The sequence below is a fragment of the Trichosurus vulpecula genome, chromosome 1, assembly GCF_011100635.1.
Source record: "Trichosurus vulpecula isolate mTriVul1 chromosome 1, mTriVul1.pri, whole genome shotgun sequence".
Taxonomy (NCBI): Eukaryota; Metazoa; Chordata; class Mammalia; order Diprotodontia; family Phalangeridae; genus Trichosurus; species Trichosurus vulpecula.
In genome coordinates, this window is record NC_050573.1 from 12,213,156 (window position 1) to 12,225,762 (window position 12,607).

The following is a 12,607-nucleotide window of genomic DNA, read 5'->3' on the forward strand; positions in this document are numbered from 1 at the left end:
TCAAATATATAAGGAAAAGCTTCCTAATAACCAAAGGCTTCCCAAAGTGGAATGGATTGCCTTGCCTCTCATATTCCCTACCAACATTTAGCCTGGGTGCCTCCTCTCCCACGAGGCTCGACTTGATTTTCTCCTCAGAGATGTTCCTAGCCCCATGATTCAGTGATTCATACCACTTATCCTCTGGACACTCTCTAGCTTATTGAAGTCTTTCATGAATTATGGTGACCAGAGCCGAACACAATACCCCAGGTGTAACCAAGGAAAGAACAGAAAGCCTGCTAACTCCCTCCCCCAGAAACACAGGCTTCCACAGTTGGAAGGGACCTCAGAGCCTGTCTACTCCAACTTGTACTTACCATAATACCTAGCACACAGTAGGCACTTAATAAATGTATGTTGACTGACTGACTTGTTCTGACCAAAGATCCCGTCTAAGACACCTCCAGCAAGTAGTTATCTAGGCTCTACTCCAAGACCTCCAAGGAGGGGAGCCCATTTTTCTATTGAATCCAATGAACATTTATTAAACTCCTACTGTGTTTTCAACTCCTGAGACCCAAAAATCTTTGTGGAGGAGGCGACAACTGAGCTAAGCATCAATAGGGAATCTGAGAGACAAGGATACCCATTCCACTTTTAGACAGCTCTATTAGGAAGGTTTTCTTGACATAGCCTAAATCTGTTTCTCTTTACAACTTATGACATTTCTTTCCAGTCTGGGAGAGAAAATAAAAACTCTTCTGCTGGACAGTTCATCCTCTGAGACACCTTCAGCTATTATTTGGGTCTCGCCTTACCGTCTAGACTGTGTTTGAGGTTTTACAGACTCATAGATTGTCAGAGCTGAAAGGGACCTAAGTCCCATTGTTATACCGACAGAGAGCAAGACACACCACAGAGTTTAAGTTTTAAATGGAGAAGTTTATTAGCCAGCGACCGTTTGGGGAAATAGAGTCTCCCAAATCAAACAGCCACGTTTGAAGCGAAAGGGTAGTTTATATAGAGAATACAGGGTTCAGTGGTTAATTATCTCTTGAAGTTTCCATATGTTATTTTGCAGAATCAGCAAGCCTGTGTTATTTCACTTTTTATGACCATGATACAAGAAGAGGACCCTCCTGAATAGATTGTAAATACAACATATCAGATAGCTGACAAAGTGTCAATTGGAATTACAACCCAGGATCCCTGTGTCCATCTTGCCATAACTCCCACAACAAGGAAGGCTCAAGATAAGGCAGAAGTCATATAATTCAAGATAATGTCTAGGGCCAAGGCCCCCATCCTTAATGGCCATGGACAGACCGAGGGATGTTCCAGCTCAGTCTGTTGACATAAGATAGAGACATCTCTGAGCCCACTCAGACAAAGGAAGATCATTAGGCATTAGGCTTTTCCTGGTAATTAGCTTACATTCCTTGGAAAAGTCTTAGGGGCCCAGGACACTCGCCAAATGGCAGGAACTCAGTCTGTTTTTTTCTTATGCTGACTGGGGTTTGTAGTTAGGGGCAGGGTTTTTCTAGCAATAGCTGGCTACTCAGGTATCACACCATCTTCCTCACTAGACTGAAAGCTGCCTGGCAGTAAAAGCTGTGCTTTATTGTTCCCAGAAACTCCTAACATCCCCAACTTTGCCCCAAATTGTGTCTGGTGCAGTGCTTACAAACACAAGATAGGATGTCTGAACTAAAAGGAACCTTAGGTATAATCTAGACCAGAAGTTCTCAAACCTTTTGGTCTCAGGGCAAATTACACTCTTCAAAATTACTGAGAACTTCCCAAAGAGCTTTTGTTTATGTGGCTTTTATGTACTGATATTTATCATATTAGAAATAGAAACATCTTATCATTATGAAGGGAGGAAGTATTTATTAAGTACTTACTATAGGACAGACAAGGGCAGCTAGGAGGCTTAGTGGATACAGTGCTGGCCCTGGAGCCAGGAGGACCTGAATTCCAATCAGGCCTCAGACACTTCCTGGATATGTGACCCTGGACAAGTCACTTAACGCTGGTTGCTTCAGTTTTCTCAGCTATAAAATGAGCTGGAGAAGGAAGTGGCAAACCATTCCGGTGTCTCTGCCAAGAAAACTGCAAATTGGTTCACAGTGGGTCAGACTCAGCTAACCGACAATACAACAACAAAAAATGGGCCAAACATTATGCTAAGTCTTTAAAAATGTTATTGAATTTGATCCTCTTGACAACTCTGTGAGGTAGGTATTATTATGATCTCCATTTTCCACATTGAGGTAAGTGAGGTAGAAGTTAAGTGACTTACCTACAATCACATAGCTAGTAAGTGTCTGAAGCTGTATTTGAACTCAGGTCTTCCAGACAAGAGCAGCTGGGTGGTGCAGTGGATAGAGTGTTGGGCTTGGAGTCAGGGAGTCTCATATTCCTGAGTTAAAATCAGGCTTCAGACACTTCCTAGTTGTGTGACCCTGGGAAAGTCACTTAATCAATTTCCTCATCTGTCAAATGAACTGGAGAAGGAAATGACAAACCACTCCAGTATCTTTGCCAAGAAAACCCCAAATGGGTTTACAGACTCCAGGTCCAGTGCTTTATTTACTGTGCCATCTAGCTGATATTGTGAACACAGTTTGGACCTCATGGATCTCCAATATGGGTCTTTAGCACCCCACAGGGATATCTAGACTACATTTTGAGAATTGCTGATCTATTTCAACCCCCATGTTTCATGAGAATAAATTGAGGCACAGGAAGAAAGGACTGGTGCAAGTTCATACATCTTGCTTTGGTAGTAATGGCTCATTAGATGCTGGTTGAACTGGGTGTGGGAAGCATCACACCTTCAGGCTGTGGCTCAGTCACGGGCACCTGACATAGTTAGAAAGCAAATGTCTGGACCAGTCATTTTTCTTCAGAAGAGTGAGACATGTACATGACCTGGGAACTTGATGTAAGAGACAGATAACGAAGGTAGTTGACCAAGAATCATGACATTTTAGACCTGGTAAGGCACATGAGAGATCATTCTGGGAAACCCACATAATGGGCTAAATAAATCCAACAACATTCTCCTGGAGGCCTCAGAGGTCTGTGTTCTTTAGTGGGAAGAGCCCTGGAATTTGTGTCAGGACACATGAATTCAAATCCTGACTGTTAGTTGCTGTTTGTGTCGCTTTGGGCAAGTCTTTTAGCCTCTCTAGTCCTCCGTTTCCCTATCTATAAAATGACTAGACTGTACTAGATCATCTCTATGGTACCTTCCAAATCTATATAATTCTATGATCCTGTGATTCTTTCTCCCAAACCAATGGAATCCACTGGAAGGTAAAAAGGTGTTGACCATACTATCCTACCACCACCAGTAATCAGGAGCTCTTCCTCCTTAAATATGCCAGTTATAACCCCTCAGATGCACGAAAGAGTCCACATGTTGCTCACTTGCAGCAAGCTCCACTGTTTTCCTAGCCTCGGAGCTAATGAGCTGCTATCTTGGGGGCTGCCAACTTGGTGAGAGAGATCACAGGGCCCACCAGGTTCAATTATCCAATCTGTTAACAAGCCAGCCCCCTTGTTCTCTGTTCCAGGACCAGAGACAGCTCCTCCTTCTTTGTGTTAGTATTCTTCATTCTATTAAACTCACATAGCCAGACCACCAACATTTTTAAGGTACACAATGATAGCTCCCAGCTCTCTCACACCAGGCTTTCTACATTTGGTAGCAGCCCCCAAATTCAATTCCACAAACATTTACCAAGCAATACTCTGTGTCAGGAGCTGTGCCAGGCAGTGGAGAGAAAGAGATTGTATGCAGTCAGCACCTGCCCTCAGGAAATTTACATTCTACCAAAAAGCAGAGGTAAGATGGACTCACCGAGATTTCTGTGACTATGCATGAGAACAGGGAAAGGACAGAGAAGAAGATCTGAATCCTTTTCCCTCCAAACCTCTTCATCAGGTACTCAGGCATGGTTACCACCTGCACAGGTAGGAAGAAGCAAGAGTCACATTGCACCACAAAGCATCATGAGAACATTGGGCACTGGGACCTTTCTGAAGCTCTGCGCCAGCAATCCGGCTAATTCCATTCTCCTGATGCTAGAGTGGGAAGGCACCAGGCCATCATGGAATTTGGATCCAGAGACCACAGTTTAAGCCCTGTCCTTCCTGTGACCTTGGGTAAGAACTTTGGCCTCTTTGGGTCTCAGTTTCCTCCTTTATGAGATTAAGAAGATAAAATAAAACCTCACAATCAATGTATGAATGTTGTATTTAAAGAGATTTTTAAACTTTGAAGCATTATATAACATGAGCAAATAGCCTTCCAAGTGTGTTGTGGAGAGAATTGATGAGGCAGGGTTTTGGGACAGAAAGCGCCCCTCCCTTTGGGTACTCACTCCAGCCTTGATGTAAATGGGGACAAAGATCCAGCCTAGGACCAGTAGCAATAGAAATCCCTGCAAGAAACCAAGAAGGGATCATACAGGAATCAGGCTTATCTTCTCACTGGTTTTGCCCAACCAATGCTTCATTCCCCAAGATCCTGGGTTTCTCCCCTCTATTGACCTGGTGTTCACATGACATACTTTAAAGGGACATTGGGAAATATGACTGTCAAGAAAGAACTCTCTTATAGCTTTGATCAGTGAGGGAAAAATGGGCTCCACCTTGCAAAAGTCATTCATTTGAGTTTGACCTTTTTAGTCTTTAATAGGGAGTCTGTAAGATTCCCCTGGGGCAGCTAGGTGGCATAGTAGAGAGAGCGCTGTGCTTGAAATCAGGAAGACTCATCCTCCCTATGAGTTCAATCTGGCCTCAGACACTTACTGGACATGTGCCTCAGTTCCCTCATCTGTAAAATGAGCTGAAGGAGGAAATGGCAAAGTATTCCAGTATCTTTGTGAAGAAAACCCCAAATGGGGTCATGAAGGGCTGGATAGAACTGAAAGATAACTGAACAACAAAGGCCAGCTATTAAAATGGAAACAATCTCTGGAAGGAAAATATTAGACTTTGGTCTAGTCCTTTACTTTCTCTGGGTCTCAGTTTCCTCTTCTGTGAAAAGAAAGAGTTGGACCAGTTTCATAGGTTCCCAAAGTGGGAGATACCACCCCCTAGGGGGTGCTGGAATGATCCTGGTTAGCGGTAGTAGGTTCAGGTGCAATTGGCAGGCATTGAACAAAAGTAAGGGGCCTGTGGAAGTGTAAGGAAAGAAGAGAAGAGAAGAAAAATTTGAAAAACCGTTTGTACATGTTTCACCTGTTGTGTAACACTGTTAAAGTCATAGTGATGACATGATTTTCCAAACAAGCCCACAAAATGCAAGTTATAACTGATCAGTGGTCAAGTCTGCTGACAGGTCTTCAACAAGTGTTGGTCAGCAAGTGTGTCACACATTGTCGGAAAGTCCAGCATGCATCTGCCGGAATATGTACGTGTTTTGACTTGTTTACAATGCATGCTATACAGTTACATGACTCAATATTGTATGATCAAAATTTCAATGCAGGAAAAAACCCACAAATTTACCACAAATTATTAAATTTAACATGTGTCATTTGAAAATTAAAAAAAACTGGAAAGGCACAAATTTTGAAAAAAAAATGTTAAAGGGACAAGGAAAGTAGATGTCCAGGAGAGTGCTGAGTAATTTTTTTTATTTAAATTTATTTATTTAACATATTTGGTTTTCAGCATTGATTTTCACAATAGTTTGAATTACAAATTTTCTCCCCATTTCTACCCTCCCCCCCACTCCAAGATGGCATATATTCTGGTTGCCCTGTTCGCCAGTCAGCCCTCCCCTCTATCACCCCCCTCCCCTCTCATCCCCTTTTCCCTTCCTTTCTTGTAGGGCAAGATAAATTTCTACGCCCCATTGCCTGTGTATCTTATTTTTTAGTTGCATGCAAAAACTTTTTTTTTGCTTTTGAACATCTGTTTTTAAAACTTTGAGTTCCAAATTCTCTCCCCTCTTCCCTTCCCACCCACCCTCCCTAAGAAGTCGAGCACTTCAACCTAGGCCACGCATGTATCATTATGTATAACCCTTCCACAATACTCATGTTGTGAAAGGCTAACTACATTTTGCTCCTTCCCAACCCATCCCGCTTTATTGAATTTTCTCCCTTGACCCTGTCCCCTTTCCAAAGTGTTTGTTTTGATTACCTCCACCCCCATCTGCCCTCCCCTCCATCATCCCCCCCTCTTATTTTTTTTATCTTCCTCCCTCTTCTTTCCTGTGGGGTAAGATACCCAACTGAGTATGTATGGTATTCCCTCCTCAGGCCGAATCTGATGAGAGCAAGGTTCACTCATTCCCCCCTCACCTGCCCTCTCCCCTCCTCCCACAGAACTGCTTCCTCTTGCCACCTTTATGCAAGATAATCCACCCCATTCTATCTCTCCCTATCTCCCTCTCTCAGTATGTTGCTCTCTCATCCCTTAATTTCATTTTATTTCTTTTAGATATCTTCCCTTCATCTTCAACTCACATATATATATACATACATATATACATACACACATATATATACATACATACACATGCATACATATACACATAGATACATACATACTTACACATTGACTTATATATAATATATATATATACACATAAACATATATATATATATGCATATTCCCTTCAACTACCCTAATACTGAGGTCTCATGAATCATACACATCATCTTTCCATGTAGGAATGTAAACAAAACAGTTCAACTTTAGTAAGTCCCTTGCAATTTCCGTTTCTTGATTACCTTTTCATGCTTCTCTTGATTCTTGTGTTTGAAAGTCAAATTTTCTATTCAGTTCTGGTCTTTTCACTGAGAAAGCTTGAAAGTCCTCTATTTTATTGAAAATCCATATTTTGCCTTGGAGCATGATACTCAGTTTTGCTGGGTAGGTGATTCTAGGTTTTAATCCTAGCTCCATTGACCTCTGGAATATCGCATTCCAAGCCCTTCGATCTCTTAATGTAGACGCTGCCAGATCTTGGGTTATTCTGATTGGGTTTCCACAATACTCAAATTGTTTCTTTCTGGCTGCTTGCAGTATTTTCTCCTTGATCTGGGAGCTCTGGAATTTGGCGACAATATTCCTAGGAGATTTCTTTTTGGGATCTATTTGAGGAGGCAATCGATGGATTCTTTCAATTTCTATTTTGCCATGTGGCTCTAGAATATCAGGGCAGTTCTCCTTGATAATTTCTTGAAAGATGGTATCTAGGCTCTTTTTTTGATCATGGCTTTCAGGTAGTCCAATAATTTTTAAATTATCTCTCCTGGATCTATTTTCCAGGTCAGTGTTTTTTCCAAGGAGATATTTCACATTGTCTTCCATTTTTTCATTCCTTTGGTTCTGTTTTATAATATCCTGATTTCTCATAAAGTCACTAGCTTCCACTTGCTCCAATCTAATTTTTAAAGTAGTATTTTCTTCAGTGGTCTTTTGGACATCCCTTTCCATTTGGCTAATTCTGCCTTTCAAGGCATTCTTCTCCTCATTGGCTTTTTGGAGCTCTTTTGCCATTTGAGTTAGTCTGTTTTTTAGGGTGTTGTTTTCTTCAGTGTATTTTTCAGTATTTTTTTGGGTCTCCTTTAGCAAGTCATTGACTTGTTTTTCATGGTTTTCTTGCAGCCTTCTCATTTCTCTTCCCAATTTTTCTTCTACTTCTCTAACTTGCTTTTCCAACTCCTTTTTGAGCTCTTCCATGGCCTGGGACCAGTTCATGTTTTTCTTGGAGGTTTCTGTTGTAGGCTCTTTGACTTTATTAATTTCTTCTGTCTGTATGTTTTGGTCTTCTTTGTCAGCAAAGAAAGAATGCAAAGTCTGAGACTGAATCTGGGTGCGTTTTCGCTGCCTGGCCGTATTCCCAGCCAACTAACTTGACCCTTGAGTTTTTCAGTGGGGTACGACTGCTTGTAGATTACAGAGTTCTATGCTCCACGTTTGGGGGGGAGGTGCCAGCTCTGCCACACCAGCACTGCTCCTTCCCCAACCCCCAACCCGAACTGGGCTTAGATCTTCATGAGGCTGTGCACCCCTGCTCTGATCCGCCACTTAATTCCTCCCGCCAGGTGGGCCTGGAGCTGGAAGTAGCAACAGCTGTAGCTGCCCCACTTCCGCTGCCCCCAGGGCTGGAAGCCGAACCAGGAACTCCTTCCATTCCTGCAGCTTTTCCCACTAACCTTCTCTGCAGTCTTTGGTGTTTGTGGGTTGAGAAGTCTCGTAACTGCCGCAGCTCACTGAATCAGGGCACTAGAGACCCCTCCGCCTGGCTTCTGGTCTGGATGGTCCATGCCGCTCAGGCTGGGCTCTGCTCCACTCCGTTCCCAGCTCCCAGCTCCCAGCTCCGAGCTCAGTGTGGGATAGACCTCACCCAGAGACCATCCAGGCTGTCCTGGGCTGGAGCCCTGCTTCCCTCTGCTGTTTTGTGGGTTCTGAGGTTCTAGAATTGGTTCAGAGCCATTTTTTATAAGTTTTTGGAGGGTCTCGGTATGGAGCTCACACTATTCCCTGCTTGCCAGCTGCCATCTTGGCTCCGCCCCACCAAGTAATTTTTTTTTAAAGTGGGTGGTAGGCCAAATAAGTTTGGGAACCTCGGAGTTAGAAGATGTCTATGGTCTCTTCCAGCTTCAATAGCCTAGAATGCAACTTGATATCATAGACAAAACTTGATGTAGAATCAGGAGACCTGGGTTCATGTCCTCTCTGATGCTTACTGGCTGTGTGATGTTAGCTGAGTCACTTTCCCTTTTTCTGCCTAGGGTTCCTTTTCTCTACTGCCATACTGGCTGACTTTCTGCACCTCATATACATGCCCCATGTTCCATCTCTCTCTTTACCCAGTTCTCCATACCTAGAATGCCCTTCCTCTTTACCTCTGCCTTGGAGGATGATTCCTAGCATTCTTTAAAACTCAAGTCAATGCTACATCCTTCCTGGTTCCTCATTTTCCCAGATGTTGGGCCCCCTATTTCCTAGTATCTGAGGGTGTTGTTTAACCCAGAAGAATGTACCCTCTGTGAAGGCAGGGGCTGTTTTCATCCTCTTTCTACATGTACAGCACTTGGCATAGTGCCTGGCACATAGTAGGTGTTTTTAAAATGCTGGTTGAATCAATAAGATGATTGGAAACTGATGCCATCCAGCTAGAACAGTCTAGAAGTGATCAAATGTCAGCATCTTAGTGTGAGTTAGTTTATCAGATTCTTTCAATAGGGGCAATTCTCTGAGATCATGGTCCAGAGGGAGGTTTATGGGAGTGGACCAGAGGACACATGCGTTTGGTGTGTGGCTAGGTGCATAGATGACTCAGAATTCTGGGATGTCAAATGGCATAGACCTCAGAGATCTCTGACCTAATCCAGACCTGACCAAGGATCCCTGTTCCAACATTGCTAGCAAGTGGTCCTTTCAGCCTCTACTTGGGGACCTCCAGTGGAGGGGAGCTCACTACCTCTCAGAGTGGAATGACCCACTTCTGGACAATTCTCATTATTAGGAAGTTTTTCCTTACAGCAAGCCTAATTCTGACTCTGCAAAGCTGGAAAGGTCCCTTGAGTCCAAGCCTCTTATTTTACAGATGAGGAAACTGAAGCACAGAGGGTAGAAAGGACTTGCCCACAGTTGTCCATGTTGGCTTATATGATCATGGATTTAAAGCTGGAAGGGATTTCAGAGGTCATTTTCCCTCATTTCATGGATGAAGAAACTGAGGCCCAGGAGGATTAAAACCCAATGTCACTCACATGAGCTGAAAGGATAGGCCCTCAGACTGAAGCAGCTCTAAGGTGGAGGAGAGAGAACTGGATTTGTAGCCTGCAGTTCATAGACCCACAGGAAAAAACAACAAAAATCCCAGCTGACTGTGGTGATATGGCCAACCTTGGTCCCCCAAAACAAATAGGAGAATGCACTGCCCTCCGCTCCTTGTTTGTAGAGGTGGGGATCTATGGGGGAGGGACACCGAATATACTGTCAGATTGGCTGACATGTTGCTTGGCTTTGCTGAGCATTTCTCGTCTTTTATTCTTCATTATGGGATGGGGGGGATGGCTAGTTCAGGGTAAGGGGAAAGGAGGTGAGACATACTGAAAGAAGAAAAAGGACATCATTTTTTAAAAAAATAAAAAGAAACTCATTTTGAAAGAGCTATTATGGCCTTCAGAGGTTCCATGGTCTGCCTCCCTTCTTTTACAGTAGAATCCAGTGTCACACAGAACACCCCACGCCCAGCTCCGAGCATGCTCACTGGCTTGTACCCCAGGCCAGAAACGTTCTCCTTTATCATCCCAACTCTGAGTTTCCATGATTCCCCCTGAGACTTAGCTCAAGTGTCACCATCTGGAGGAGGCTTTTCTTGGGCCTCCTCCCTCCCAGGTTTCCCCCACTCCCACTAGGGCCATCCTCCTTACAATTGCCTTCCACCCCCACCCTACATATTCTGGATGGATCTAGTCAGGTACCTGTTGTGTTCTCACAATAAAATGAGATCCTTTGGAAGCCCAGTGGTCAGCACAGTGCCTGGCACACAGTAAAGTGCTAATATATGCTTGTTGACTGACTGGATAAATGGATTCCTTTAGTTTAAAAAGGAATTCTTCCTGCATATGTTAGAAGAGGCTTAAGAGAAAATCACCAAATACTTTGGCCTCATAATGAAAAGATGGGACTCATTGGAAAAGACCTTGATGTTGGGAAAGATTGAAGGCAAAAGGGAAAGGGGACAGCAGACAATGAGATGGAGAGTGTCATGGAAGCAATGACCATGAACTTGGCCAGACTTCAAGAGATTATGGAGGATGGAAGGGCCTGGCATCCTATGGTCCTTGGGTCACGAAGAGTCACACATGACTGAATGACTGAACAACAAAACGAAATCTGTAAAACGGGAATACTGTTACTTGAATAGCTTATGCATTAGGGTTGAGGATTCAAAGGGCTTTGTAAGTCTTAATGGTGTTATGGAAATATAAAGGATTGTTGCTATTAAAATAACTCCTAATTTCAAAAAGGAGAGAGAAAAACACCAAGGATTCATCACGTACGTTTGTTTCAAGCGTGGCAACAGCAATTCCTGAGGCTGCACCAGTCCCAGCCAGGCCCACAAAACTGGTACTGCCAATGTTACTGGCAAAGAGAGAGGCACCAATCTGGAAACCAGAGGAAGAACATGCTGACATCAGACTGTGAAACCATCAGAGCCTTTTATAGGAATGCAGGATCATGGATATGAGAATGGAAGGGACTTTTGGGAATATCTAATGCAACTGCCTCATTTTACAGAGAAGGAAACTGAGGCCCAGAGGGGTGGGCTCCTGCCCTAGGTCACACAGGTAGGCAGTACCAGAGGTGGGATTCAAACTCATATCTTCTTGGGGCTCTTAATGGTGCTTGGTGGCTTGGCCCCCTCCACTCTTCCATAAGAACAGGCTGCTTCTCTTTTTGGCCCTGGCAAGTCTGCTATCTGCCACTGGTTCTTGATCTACTAAGCTAAAATATGACCCTTCTTTTCATTCATATTTCTGTTGAATAATAATGGGGGCTGAAAAATCCTGGACCAAGAAATAACACTGAAGAAAGAGCAGAGGAAGAGATTGGAACCAGAAGATTCACTGAGCCTTTCTCTCAAGCACATACCCTTTTCCCACATTTATTCCTCTCCTGGTTTCTGGGCAAAGTCCCAGGGCTCCTTTCCCCTATGCCTCACTTACATTCTAAACAAGTACACTAAAGAGAAGTGGGTCAAGCTCTGGATGAGGTCCAAAAGGAAGCCCAGCCTATCTCCTCTTGATTTTATTTCAGAACTGAGCTGGTCCTCACGTGAGCTTCAGGCTTCCTGAGTAAGGAGCTTCAGAGAGGGTGTAGAAAGCCACTGTTCAAATCAATAACAAGGTGACAGAGTGGGACATACTCACTGGCCACCACAACATGTCTCTGCCAGCCAGGAAGAAGCCTCCCACTGTCTTTCAATTGGTCCTCAGCGTGGCCTGGGTAGAAAGGAGCAAACAGGGCACAAGATATCAGAGTTGAAGACTAGCAGAGCTGGCACACAGACTACTGAGAGGTGAGTCCCCCTACAAGAAGCAAAATGAGATTCTTCTCACCATCATGCAGTTGTATTGTGATATGAACAAATCTCAGTATTTGTTGTTTTATCAATTAGTCCTGTCTGACCCTTCATGGTCCTATTTGGGGTTTTCTTGGCAAAGATACTGGAGTGGTTTGTCATTTCCTTTTCTAGCTCATTTTACAGATGAGAAAACTGAGGCAAATGGAGTTAAGTGACTTTCCCAGGTCACACTGTGTTTGTGATCAGATTTGAACTCAGATCTGTCCAATGTGAAGACCTGCACTCTATCCCAGCATGGATTCATTAAAAAAATCTAGAGTCACTGAATCTCAAGACTCAGAAGGAGTCATCCAGTCCAGCTTCCCTTCCCAACTCTGGTCTCCTTTCTCTTCAAATAGGTTTCAATTATTTATATTGTTAAAACAGCAAAGCCCTTGTAAGAAGCACTTTGTCTCTGACAAAAATTCAGAAGAACAAATGTGAAGCTAAATTAGGTAAAGATTGATCATTGCTGAGGTTGTGTGTTGGCAACCAAAAATGGGCTCCTTAGCA

The 12,607-nt window shown here is 43.5% G+C and overlaps 1 protein-coding gene across 1 annotated transcript in view; it reads right to left on the reverse strand.

The window, feature by feature from the left end:
- Positions 1–11,966, reverse strand: part of LOC118855542 (solute carrier family 5 member 4-like) — a 57,340-nt gene extending 45,374 nt beyond the window's left edge. The window contains 4 exon segments of the mRNA XM_036765665.1: positions 3,851–3,955; positions 4,374–4,433; positions 11,031–11,135; positions 11,901–11,966. Coding sequence (XP_036621560.1) covers positions 3,851–3,955; positions 4,374–4,433; positions 11,031–11,135; positions 11,901–11,915 — 285 coding nt within the window. The 5' untranslated portion in view covers positions 11,916–11,966.
- Between the last annotated feature and the right edge of the window lie 641 nt (positions 11,967–12,607).